The sequence below is a fragment of the Brassica napus genome, chromosome C3 (assembly GCF_020379485.1).
Source record: "Brassica napus cultivar Da-Ae chromosome C3, Da-Ae, whole genome shotgun sequence".
Taxonomy (NCBI): Eukaryota; Viridiplantae; Streptophyta; class Magnoliopsida; order Brassicales; family Brassicaceae; genus Brassica; species Brassica napus.
In genome coordinates, this window is record NC_063446.1 from 57,271,093 (window position 1) to 57,285,485 (window position 14,393).

The 14,393-nt window shown below is 38.4% G+C and overlaps 1 protein-coding gene across 1 annotated transcript; it reads left to right on the top strand.

Moving 5' to 3' along the window:
• The first annotated feature begins 3,090 nt into the window (after positions 1-3,090).
• LOC125583191 (secreted RxLR effector protein 161-like) lies at positions 3,091-3,594 on the top strand. The gene has a single exon (XM_048749811.1). It carries the CDS (start codon positions 3,091-3,093, stop codon positions 3,592-3,594), a length of 504 nt encoding a protein of 167 aa, XP_048605768.1.
• The last annotated feature ends 10,799 nt before the right edge of the window (positions 3,595-14,393 follow it).

Below are 14,393 nucleotides of genomic sequence, written 5' to 3' on the forward strand. Positions count from 1 at the left end.
CATGATACATCGAAGAAGATTTGGGAAGCTATCAAATCCGTAACCTAGGTGCTGATCGTGTGAGAGAAGCGAGGTTACAGACTTTGATGTCTGAGTTCGACAAACTGAAGATGGCAGACACATACACGGTGGATGACTATGCAGGAAAACTTTCAGGCTTAGCATCGAGAGCAGCCGCGTTAGGAGAGATAATGGAAGCATCGAAGATGGTAAAGAAGTTTCTGAAGGGAATTCCAAGAAAGAAGTTCATTCACATCGTAGCTTCGTTAGAACAAGTGCTGGATCTAAATTCAACGGGATTCGAAGACATTGTTGGGAGATTGAAGGCTTTTGAAGAACACATAAAAGAAGAAACCCAAGATGAAGATCAATCGAAGCTAATGTTTGTGAAGAATGATACGCAAGGTCATGGAAGCCATAACAACTCGCGAGGAAGAGGCAGAGGTAGAGGTTATGGTGGAAGAGGAAGAGGAAGAGGACGAGGAACGTCTAATGGTTCTGATGGTCATAACAAAGGAGGAGAAGCTTTGGACAAAACCAAGAAGGACTACTCTAAGTTTATGTGTTGGAGATGTGACAGGATGGGGCACTTCGTGTCACATTGTCCTACACGACCAAGAGAAGAAGCTAACCTAATGGAAACACAAGAAGCAGATGCATTATATATGCATGAAGTAGTATTCCTCAACGAAGAGAGAGTGTTTCCTAAGAAGTTTGATGAATACGATGGAAATACGAGTATATGGTACCTTGACAATGGTGCAAGTAACCATATGACAGGCAAGAGAGAGTTCTTCTCAAGCCCAGATGAGAGCATCAAAGGCAAAGTCAAATTCGGTGATGGATCAAACGTCGAGATTGTTGGGAAAGGCTCAATCACGTTCATCGGAAAAACAGAGAGAAGAGCACTCAAAGATATCTACTACATCCCAAGTCTTAAACATAGTATCATAAGTCTTGGACAAGCAACCGAGATGGGTTGTGAGGTTAATATGAAAGAAGACTTACTGATGCTGAAAGATCCCTGTGGAAGGCTATTAGTACAAGTCGCAAGGCAACCAAACTGATTGTACAAGACGCCAATGGAGGTTGAATATCCGAAGTGTCTTCAAATACAAGAAACTGATGTTACATGGACGTGGCATGCACGGCTAAGACATGTGAACTTTGGAGTCATGAAGAATATGGTAGACAAGGAGATGGTAGTAGGGATGCCTCAGGTGATACACGAGAAAGATGTGTGCAGCGCCTGCTTAGTTGGGAAGCAAACTCGGAAGCCTTTCCCGCCTAAAGCAAAGTATCGAGCATCACACGCATTGGAGTTGGTACATGGTGACTTGTGCAGTCCGATATCACCATCAACACCAGCAAACAATAGATACGTATTTGTCTTAATTGATGATTACTCAAGATATATATGGACGATGCTGCTAAGAGAGAAGAGTGAAAGCGTTCGTTCGATTCAAAAAGTTCAAGGAGTACGTGGAGAATCAAACGAAGCTACAACTCAAGAATTTTCGCACCGATAGAGGAGGAGAGTTCACATCTGCTGAGTTCATTCGTTTTTGTGAAGAAAACGGTGTAACTAGATATCTCACCGCACCGTATACATCGCAACAAAACGGTGTGGTCGAGAGACGAAATAGAACACTAATGGAGATGACTATAAGTTTGATGAAAGCTATGAAGATACTTAATCAGCTATGGGGAGAAACAGTACGTCATTCAACGTATCTCTTAAACAGAATTGCTACAAAGGCTTTGGAAAACAAGACTCCATACGAAGGTTTGTATGTTAAGAAACCGAACATTGAGCATCTAAGGGTCTTTGGATGTGTAGTTTTCGCAAAAATCAACAGTCCTCATCTCAAGAAGCTGGATGATCGATAAAGGATGGTGATCAACCTAGGCACAGAGCCCAACTAAAAAGCTTACAGGCTCTATGATCCGGTCGCGAAGAAGATAGTTGTTAGTAGATATGTAATCTTTGACGAGAAGAAAAGTTGGGATTGGTCTACACTATCAACAAACGTGGACGAAGAACCAGGATCATTTAAGCTTCCTCATATCGATGTTACAGAAGAAGGAGATGGTGATGAGCATCAAGATCACCAAGACCACGAAGAGCAAAAAAATAATGAAGAAGAAGAAGCTGTAGACGCAGGTGAACAAGAGCAAGTAGCAGAGAACAACGATGCAAACCAAGACCAGCATGTAACATCAAGATATGGCCGTAACATCAGAAAACCAAAGCGGTTCGATGATTACATCCTACTCGCTGAAGTTGAAGGTGGCAGACTCTTGCTCACCATTGATGGTGAACCAGAAAGTTACATCGAAGTTGCAGTGATACAAGCTTGGATCGAAGCAATGAGGCAGAGATCCAATCTATCATCAAAAACAAGACCTGGAAGCTCGTCAAGAAGCCGGCAAGTGTGGAACCGATAGGTTTGAAGTGGATCTATAAGATCAAGAGGAATGCAGATGGAACGGTGATCAAATATAAAGCAAGGCTAGTTGCAAAAGGCTATGTGCAACAACAAGGCATAGACTTCGACGAAGTGTTTGCACCAGTTGCTCGGATAGAAACCATCTGAATACTCTTGGCGTTAGCAGCAACTAATGGATGGGAGATCCATCACTTAGATGTGAAAACCGCATTCCTGAACGGAGACTTAAATGAGGATGTATACGTGACTCAACCAGAAGGCTTTGTGGAGAAAGGAAAGGAGGATCATGTGTACAAACTTTGCAAAGCACGGTTTGCGTCAAGCTCCAAGAGCTTAGAACATCAAACTCGACCGTGTTCTCAAGGAGAAGGAGTTCACGAAGTGCACCAAGGAACATGCGGTATATCAAAAGAAAGAGAAGGGGAAGCTTATGATCATAGCTATATACGTTGATGACTTGTTTGTAACAAGGACTTCGCTCAACGTTATCAAGCAATTCAAAGATGATATGTCAAGAAGATTTGAGATGTCAGACCTCGGGAAGCTTACATACTATATTGGTATAGAAGTAACGCAAGGAGCTGATGGCATTCGAATCAAGCGAGGAGGATAAGTGCAAGGTATACTTGTTAAGACGAAGATGGAGTCATGTAACTATACTCACGTTCCGATGCACACGAGTTTGAAAATATCAAAGGCAGAGGAGGAGCCTGAGATTGATGCAACATCATATCGAAGCACCATAGGATGCTTAAGATATCTTCTTCATACACGACCGGACTTGGCGTTTTCGGTTGGTGTATTAAGAAGATATATGAATAGTCCAAGAGAGAGTCATGGAGAAGCAGTGAAGCATCTACTACGGTACATAAAGTGCACTACAGAGTATGGTCTCTTCTTCAAACGGGATGGAACAACGGAGATTACAGGTTACAGTGACAGCAGCCATAACATAGACGTTGATGATGGAAGAAGCACTACAGGGTTTATGTTCTACCTAGGAACATCGCCGATCACGTGGACATCGTGCAAGCAACCCACAGTGGCACTCTCTTCATGTGAGGCGGAGTTCATGGCAGCTACGGAAGCTGCAAAACAAGCAATATGGTTAAAGGAGTTGATGGTCGAGAACATGAACACATAAGAAAAGAAGGTCGTGTTGAAGATTGACAACAAGTCAGCGATAGCCCTCACCAAGAACCCGGTGTTTCACGGTAGAAGCAAACACATACTCTCGAAGTACCATTTCATTCAAGAATGTGTGGAGTTCGACTTGATCGAAGTGAAGCACGTACCTGGAGTGGAGCAGAAGGCAGACATACTCACTAAACCATTGGCAAGGATCAAGTTCGAAGCAATGCGCAAGTTCATCGGAGTTCAGAAGATCAACATACCCAAGATTCGAGTTGGAATTAAGGGGGAGAATGTTGGATAATTCCAATTAACTTGATGAACAAGTTAACTCATTAAAGTGAAGTTTGATTGGTTAAGGAAAAAGGAAAACATATCGAGTTTAGCAATGTTTTCGTATTATTATTAGGAAAAGATGTAGCTTCGCCCTTAAAAAAAGATATAGCTCCGTCCTATATAAAGAGTTCTCATGGAGAGATGTTCCATCAAGAGAAACACATTGAAAGGTTTAGTTTTGAGATAGTTTATAAATCTTTGTGTTTGTGCAACTTTAATATAAACATAAGATCCAAATTGAGTTCGTTGTCGGGAGGAAGACTCGGGCAAACTATCTCCTTTATTCTACTGGAACTTATGATTTACTTCTCGATTTAAAAAACGCTAAGGTGATATGCTTCAACAACAAAGTCACTACTAATTTTTTCCTGGTCTTGAATTTAAATATATTGCAAATTTCTTTAGCTGTCGACTATTTATCTAACTATATGTGTTGCCTTACAGCTATGATTGATTGTGAAAGTTTCTTAGTACTAATGTCACCCGACACAATGAATCGTGTTTCACATGCCTATGGCCTACCCGAGGCTATATGGTTGCAAATTGGTTGATGTGTACCCTCAAGTTGAAATCATAACCACTCGGTTCCACAACTGATGCATTTGTTAAGTCAGTCACGCTATTATTGAACAACCGGCAGTTATTATTGTTGTGAAACTAGAGAATAAAATCTGTATGTTTCGGTATTTCATAAATATAAAGTGTGTCCTTTATATATAGGGAATTACAAAGAGAAAAAAAAAAAAAAGATTACAAATACGAAAAGTCTAGAATATGGAAATAGTACAAATCATAAATCAATAAGGAAAACATAAACTAGGGTTTCTTCTCTCTCTAACCGCCGGCTCTCTCTCTCTATCTAGGACACGGCCGTCTCTCGCTCTCTCTCTAATGTATGGGCCGGTTATGGACCGGGCCGGTTATGGACCGGGCCGGTTATGGACATCCACAATATGATTTATAACACTCCCCCTTGGATGTCATAACATTACAGGGATTGTAATACGCTTTAGATGTTGCCTCATTAAAACCTTACGAGGAAAACCCAGTGGGACAAAACCATGGTGAAGGAAAAGCAGTACAACACGTATTACTCCCCCTGTTCTGAACATCACTGAAGGTCTTCTGCCTATGCATCCCAATCTGATGCGTGAGCTTTTTGAATGTGCAAGTCGGAAGTGATTTGGTGAACAGGTCGGCTGAGTTGTCGCTGGAATGCACTTGGACTACTTTGACTTCGCCGGCTTTCTGAAGTTCATGCGTGAAGAAGAACTTGGGCAGTATGTGCTTCGTCCGGTCTCCTTTGATGTAGCCGTCCTTAAGCTGAGCAATGCATGCTGCATTGTCCTCATACATCACGGTTTGTGCGTCCTTGCCTTTGGACATCCCACAATCAACTCGTATGTGGTTGGTCATGGACCGTAACCACACACACTCGCGGCTGGCCTCATGAATAGCTATGATCTCCGAATGGTTTGAAGATGTGGCCGCGATCGTCTGCTTCATGAAACGCCATGATATGGCCGTTCCACCATGTGTGAAAACATAGCCTGTCTGTGATCGAGCATTGTGTGGATCCGAAAGATAACCTGCATCAGCAAAACCAACTAGACCTTCTCTGTTTTGGTTACTATAAAATAAACCCAAGTCTTTCGTTCCTTGTAGGTAACGAAAAACATGTTTAATCCCGTTCCAGTGCCTTTGGGTCGGACAAGAGCTAAATCTAGACAATAGATTCACTGCAAAACATATATCTGGTAGTGTGTGACTAGCCAGATACATCAAAGCTCCTATGGCACTGAGATATGGCACTTCGGGACCAATGACATCTTCATCGTCCATCTTGGGACGGAACGGATCAGTATCCAGGCCGAGGGATCTCACGACCATGGGGATCGACAACGGGTGAGACTCGGCCATATTAAATCCCTTGAGTATTTTTTCTGTATATGCCATTTGATGCACAAGAATTCCATTTTTAATGTACTCAAGCTGTAATCCCAAACAAAACTTTCTTTTTCCTAGATCTTTCATCTCGAATTCTTTCTTAAGATATTCAACTGTTTGGAAAATCTCTCCAGAGGTTCCTAGGATATTCAGATCATCAACATACACTGCTATGATCACAAATCCTTTGTTGTCGAATTTCTTTATGAAGATACATGGACTGATCGGATCATTCTTATATCCTTCTTTCACTAGGTACAGACTTAGTCTATTGTACCACATTCGACCTGATTGTTTCAATCCATAAAGTGATTTGTTCAACTTTATACAATGTTGTTCTCAAGAACTCGATTTGTTTTTCAATTCAATACCCTCTGGGATTTTCATGTATATCTCATTATCTAGTGGACCATATAAGTATGCAGTTACAACATCCATTAACCGCAAACATAATCTCTCTCTTATGGCCAGACTCATTAGGAATCAAAAAGTAGTAGCATCCACCACAGGGGAGTACGTCTCCTCATAATCTATTCCTGGTCTTTGTGAAAATTCTTGTGCAACGAGCCGTGCTTTATATCTCACTACTTCACCATGTTCATTTCTTTTCCTCACAAAGACCCATTTGTGTCCAACTGGTTTAACATCATATTTGTTCGGATTATAGGACCGAAGACACCTCTTTTCTTTAAAGAATTTAACTCCATGTTTATAACGTCTTTCCATTTGATCCAATCTGATCGTTGAGTACACTCATAAATAGACGTGGGTTCATGATCCTCGTTTAAATAAATAAGTTCAAGTGCTACCTTGTATGCAAATATATCATCAATGTCGACATTCTTTCTATTCCATTGTATCCCAGACAAAACATAATTTATTGAGATCTCATAATTATCAAGACCATCAGTACCATGAAGCTTGGCGTCCCATTAGGCACATCAGGACCGTCGGCCATGTCTAAAACCTTAGGATCGGACGCGGCCACATCTCGGGTAGGATCGGCCGCGGCCATGTCTGGTGTTCCGGCCTCAGATTCAGCACATTTCTTTGTTTTCCGAGGGTTATTATCTTTGGATACTATTGGTCTACCACGTTTCAAACGTTGTCTAGACTCTGTAGTAACTTGATTGTGTCCCTCTTGAACATCAATACGAACTGGTGCATTAGCAGCTGGTATATATGACTTTGTCACTCTTTTCGGGTCAACAAAGGAATCTGGCAATTGATTAGCTAGCTTTTGTAAATGTATTATCTTTTGGACTTCTAAATCACATTCCTGAGTCAGAGGATCTTGCCAAGATAAGGATGTTTGATTCCATGTAATTTCTTTTACCAGCTTACTGCTTTCTCCCCCTAATGTTGGATGTTCGGATTCATCAAAGTGACAATCCGCATACCTGGCCTTCAATAAACCACCCGTAGTTGGCTCAAGGTATTTTATAATCGTAAGAGAATCATATCTGACATATATCCCCATCCTCCTTTGAGGTCCCATCTTTGTTCTCTGTGGTGGAGCAATCAGAACATAAACGGCACAACCAAATGTCTTAAGATGGGATATGTTTGGCTCGTGACCCGTGAGCAATTGTAATGAAGAATATTTATGTTCACTAAATGACCTGATGCGTATGAGTTCATCCGCGTGTAGGACGGCGTGTCCCCAAGAAGATACCAGAAGCTTTGACCTCATAAGCAACGGTCTTACTATTAGTTGTATACGTTTTATAAATGATTCGGCTAAGCTGTTCTGTGTATGTACATGTGCCACAGAGTGTTCTACATTTACCCCCATGGACATACAGTAATCATTAAATGATTGGGACGTGAACTCACCAGTATTGTCAAGACGTATAGTCTTTAAAGGAAAATCTGTAAAATGAGCTCGTAATCGAATTATCTGAGCAAGCAACCTCGCAAACGCCAAGTTGCGGGTCGACAGGAGACACACATGCGACAATCTTGTGGACGCATCAATGAGAACCATGAAATATCTAAATGTCCCAGAAGGTGGGTGTATTGGTCCACAGATGTCTCCTTGTATTCTTTCCAGAAAGTTTATCGTTTCCTTAGTCACTTTAACTTGTGATGGCCTAACGATGAGTTTCCCTTGTGAACATGGCACACACGTTAGGTGCTTAGGGATAACTTGTTTTTCTTTTAAAGTATGGCCATTAGTGTTCGAGATCAATTTACGCATCATGTCGAACCGGGATTGCCAAGCCGGTCGTGTCATAGAGTGAAATTTTCGATGGCCATTTTGTTAAATGTGGCATTTGCCTCAATCATACTGACTTTGGTATGGTAAAGACCAGTAGAGAGTGCAGGTATAGACTATGGCCTCGACCATGACCTCGGCCAAACGAGTTGCCTTGGCCACGGTCTCGGCTATGGTCTCGACCATACTGATTTCCTCGTCCGCGGCCAAAGGAATTTCGACCATGGCCACGTCCATGCCATTTTCCACGACCACGGCCGCGTTGGCCATTGCTCTTGACGTGATTAGCTTCTTTCTTAGCCTCTGTGGCCGCATGTGCTTCAGGTAATGGAACTGATCCAGGAGGTCTCATTTCACTGTTTCTCATCAACAATTCATTGTTTTGCTCAGCAAGCAATATACAAGAGATCAGATTTGCATAAGTCTCGAAGCCCTTCTCACGGTATTGTTGTTGTAACAACACATTGCTTGTGTGGAAGGTGGAAAAGGTTTTCTCAAGCATGTCCTTATCCGTTATATCCTCACCACACAGTTTCAATTTCAAAACAATCTTAAACAGGGCCGAGTTATACTCGTCCATGGACTTATAGTCATGGATCCTGAGATTCCTCCAATCATACCTAGCCTTTGGTAAGATCATCGTTCTCTGGTGATCATATCTTGCTTTCAATTCTGTCAAAGTTCTAATGGATTCTCAATGGTCAGATACTGATCTTTGAGACTCTCAGTTAGATGATGGCGAATGATCAAGATGGCTCTGTATATATCTTTCTCACTAGCATTATTGTACTCGGTGATACACTCACCGAGTCCCTTGGATTTCAGGATGATCTTAGCATCAAGTGTCCATTGCAAGTAATTATCTCCAGAGAGATTTAGGGCTACAAAATCCAAGTTGTTGATTTTCGACATCTAAAATCTTATGTTTTATAATTTAGATTTTAAAATATGTTCATGCAATCAATATGTTCAAGCAATTCGGTTTCTATATGCAATCAGTTTCATTCGTATATGATGCACACAAGCCTCACGGCCAAACAAGAGATGATCAATCTTAGCATTCTATATGTTCATGCGGTTTACATCCTAGCATACAAGATCTAAATGTTCATTTGGTTATGTATGCATGATACAAGCAAGCCGCACGGCCAAGATAAGATGTGATCAAGCAATGTTCATTCGTTTATGATCCTAGCAGACGGTTTTCTAAGTGTAATTGCAATCAATCAAGCAAAGCATTAAGGGGTTCATTCGAGAATGTATGAATCAGTTAACCTAGCAAGCGATTTTCTAATCAAACGGATCAAGCAATCAGTTTCAGTTTCAAGGATTTGATTTAATCAAACAATCAAACTAGTATTCGATTTTAATTTCAAATCATTAGGGTTTCAATCAAACAAGAAAAACGATTTCAATTCAATTAGTTTTATCAATTTGACTAATCCGGTTCAATCATGAATTTAGCAATCCTAGCAAACGAATTTCTATGTGATCATATTCAAAATATTCATGCAATCAAGTAATCAATTTTGATTTCAAGTATTAGTTTAGGGTTTGAATAAAAGAATCGATCATGTTTTAGCTTTTAGGGTTTTGGATCGATTTTATGCATAGCATGCAATGTGCATGTATGCGGCTAAGGATTGAGGTATTGGGGACTCGATTTTAACTTTAGATCATTAAGGTTTCGATTCAAAACCATTAAGGTTTTGAATTATGGTTTAATGTTTTATGGTTTCGATTTCAACATTAGATCAATGGGATTTAGATTCAAAACACTAAGGTTTTGATTTAGATCATTAGGTTTTTGATATATTACCTTAGGGTTTCTATATAGGGTTTGAGGATTACCTTAACCTCAAGTCGGGTTGAATGGACCACCAATGAGATGAGGATCGCAAGCTGAACGTTGAGGTTGAGTCGCGGATGGATTGCTTGCTGATTGGGAACGCGAGCTGACTGCTATCGGGTCGCGAACGGGGATCATCTGTCGCGAGCTGTCCTTGTGCTGACCGGGAACGCGAGCTGTCCTAGTTGTGAGCTGAGATCGGGAACGGTATGAGAGATGAGAGGTTCACGATCGGGTTGTGGTTCGCGATAGGGATAGGGTTATCGCCGGCTAGGGTTTATCGTTGGGTTTAGGTTCGAATTGTTTAGCTTAGGGTTTCAGAGTAATCGTGCTGATAACGTGTTGTGAAACTAGAGAATAGAATTTGTATGTTTATGTATTTCATAAACATAAAGTGTGCCCTTTATATATAGGGAATTACAAAGAGAAAAAAAAGAAAGACTACAAATATGGAAAGACTAGAATATGGAAATAGTACAAATCATAAATCAATAAGGAAAAGGTAAATTAGAGTTTCCTCTCTCTCTCTAGCGCCGGCTCTCTCTCTCTCTAGGGCGCGGCCGTCTCTCTCTCTTTCTCTCTCTAATGTATAGGCTGGTTATGGACCGGGCCGGTAATGGATATCCACAATATGATTTATAACAATTAAATATTTTTAGTTAGAAGATTATTTTTTTACTCTCTTCTTCGTGTAGAGCTCCAGCTCCAGTTCGCATATACGTTCGCCAGTGGCGGAGGCAACTAAGGAGCAGGGGGTCAGCTGAACCCCCCCCCCTTTTTTTTGCTGTGAATAATTTCATACGTATAATTATGACCTCGTTAAGTTTTGGTTCTACCTCCGCCACTGCATGTCGCCATGTTCGTGTGGAGCTCCAGCTCCGGTTCTTCACACTCTTGCAAAAAGGTTTGGGGAGAGTATTATGCCTCTCTTTCCGACTCTGTGGCCGGTGTAGCCTATAGGGAGTCAAACCACCGCCTACAGTTTCGAGAATTTCTCGTTCTTCTTCGCTTGCTTTTCCTTAGAGGGATTGCTTCAACATCCTCATTCTCAATCTTCTGGATTGTTAGGGAGCGGATCCTTGATGGTGTGATGGTTGGGGCCGGGATGCCTAACCGCCTCTTTCTATTACAGCATCAGACATCCTCCGGATCTCTTGCGCTCCTGAACTTTTCCTAAACCTCTAATCTTCATGTTTCCAGCATTAAAGTGTCCTCTCGGTAGGCCTAAGACTTTTATCCGAGATCCGGATTCGATCCGAGATTCGATCCGGATCCGATCCGAAAATCCGGATATCCGGAGGGGCCGAATCCGGATCCGGATAATAAAATGTTGGATCCGTCAAAGCCAGATCCGGATCCGGATATCTTGATTTTTTAGTCCGGATATCCGGATCCGTAAGTCTTATTAATAACTATTTCAAAAATAGTAATATATATATATATATATATATAAACTAACTTTATTTAATATATTTCATTTTTTATAATAGTATATGTAAATTTTATGTAAATTTTGTAATATTATAATAGAAATAATTAAAAACATTATATATTTTTTATTTTTAAATTATTTTTAATATTTTATATATATTATTATTATTATTTTATTTATTTTAAGGATCCAAATCCGGATCCGGATATCCGCCGGATATTACAATTTTTAGAAGGATATCCGACACCCGAATATCCGAGAACCCCGGATCCGGATAAGGATAATAAAATTATGGATCCGCCGGATAAGGATCCGGATCCGGATACCCTAAAATTGCCCGGAAGTCTGATCCGTTCCAGGCCTACCTCTCGGTCTTATGGGGGCCAAATGTTGATATCTTGATCTCCATGCTTCATGGTTTAGGCGTAGTTTTGTATTAGATTAAGGGGGTGTACTGAATCTAAAATTTGAAGTGATTTGACTGTAGGAGAATCTGAGAATTTCGTGTGATTTTTGTTAAATAACTCTATAATCCCATATAAAACTAGGTTTGGGGGTTCTGGTACCCGTTGGCATTCGGGTCGGGTTTTTTGGATTTCGGTTCTCTTTTATAACACCTCATACGTCCTATTCTAGTAAATTTGCCAGTACGGGTCGGGTTCGGATATAACACATCGGGTTCGGATCGGTTTTATATCACATCATAGAACCCATAAAGTAATCATATATCATTCGGATTCGGGTTATATCGGATCGGTTCGGATATACCCGAAATAAAATCTAAAATTTTAAAGTAAAACATAAGAAATATATATTTATTTTTATATAATTAAGTATTTAAGGTAGTTGTTTAAATTTTAAACTAGGATAAGACCTGCGCCTTGCGCAGGGTAAATTTATATGAAAATTATTTAAGAAATATCGTATGGAAAAAAATTTATATTATTGATCGAATTAATATATTTAGCTCTTAAACAATTTTTTTAAACTTTTTTTTGTTAATTACATAATTTGTTTACTAATGAACTGATCTCTTTTTTAAAAATATTTTAGGTAAAAAAATTATTTATCGCATAAAAACCTAACATTTAGGCCGAAGAATCTCATGCCTACTATTTGGTTACAATGAAACTATATCAGCTCGGTTTTATATCATGATTTAGCAATTTAAAAGTTAATTATGGTTATGAGAAGTTCACGTTCACGTGCCAATCCTACCTATCTTTGATATTTTTCTCATTTTTGTGTCGTTTTTGTTATTGTTCGATATAAATATTGATTTTTGAGTTTATTCTCATTTCTTTTTTTTATTTTGGCCTAAGATTTAGAAAATGTTTAAGATTCAAAATTATTAAAGAGATACATACTTAGGTTAAAATATGCGCCTTGTGCAGAATAAATACTTATTTTATATTTTTTGCATATTATGAAATAATAAAATGATAATTATATATTAAATAACTAAGAATCAGTTACTATTATGTAATAAATTGGCTTGCACATATAAATCAAATGACCGCTCTTGTTTATTCGCAATTATTTTAGAATAAATAAATCAAAACAATCAGTCTTATCTATTGTATATGATATATACTTAAATTTAAACAATATAAAGTATATGTATATATATTAACATAAACACCTATTAAAATAAAATTATTTATTTATATGATTTTATTATCATTGTTCTTATTATAGAAAAAAATTTAAACATTGATCACAAAAGTTTATGTGAGACTTTTAAAAGTTTTAGTAATTTATACTCGTTTTGAAAAATTCAAAATACAACATATACAAAAAAATCTAAATTTTTAATATATGATTAATGAAAATATGTAATTTATTTTAATAGTAAAGAATTAAACAAAAATGATAGAAAGCATACAAATTATATGCAAATCTTCATTATTTAAAATCATTAATTACTATATATATCATAATCACATTAGGCAATTCCGTAGGTTTTATTTAAGGAAATAATAAATAATAAATAGCAACCTTGATTTAGTTAATATTATATGATATCATATAGTTGGTATTAAATGTTTCTAATGAGATATAAAAATCGAATTGAACCAACATGTTTTTCAATTTCAATGTGACGCTGACACGTAGGACTAATTAATTACTTAATTAATTGACACATAAGCAAGGGATTTTTTTTAATTATTACAAAATTGAGGTTATATCTTTTCAAATGTTCCTCAATTAATATATAAGGGATACTTATTGTTAGATAACATATCAAAACAAATATGAAATTGAATATTTGAAGTATATATTCATGTTTTATATAATTATATTGTATATTATTTTGGACATTCGGATCGGTTTCTTCGGATTTTCGGTTTCTTCGGATTTTTCGGTTTTTCGGGTTACCCGTTCGGGTTCGGTTAATAACACTTCGGGTTCGGATATGTTTTATACCATCTTACAAGACCCATTCAGATATTTTTTACATTTCGGACCGGATACGGATCGGGTTTTTCGGTTCGGGTTTGGTTCGGATTTCAGGTTATGGATATTATGCCCAGGCCTATATAAAACCATAGGATTTGGATTTTTATTTTTATAACTAAAGAATTCCTCTCAAACACTCTAGATTAAAGCACTTTAAAATCTCTAAATTAAATTTTGTTCAATAACAGTGGATTTCAGAGTGTTTTATGAAATGACAAGTTCAATAACACTTGATTTCAAAGTATATTTTTAAATCAATGATTGAATAATATGAGAAAGATTACATTGACGATTCGACAACCAACAATACTACCTGCCTTATAAGGATCTACGTCTAACTGCATCACTAAACTCGCCCTATGAAGATCCACGTCTGACCGGGTTTACTTGCACCATGTTGAAGATCTCTTGTAAGAATGGTGTAGAAGCATTAATGAATTCTTATTCAAACCACTGGACTAAATAGACTTCCACGTATCAATGTCATTTCTATGAAATGAATTTATATTTTGACAAAAAAAAAATTCTAGTTTTATTAATAAATATACAAAAATAGAAGGTTGATTTTGC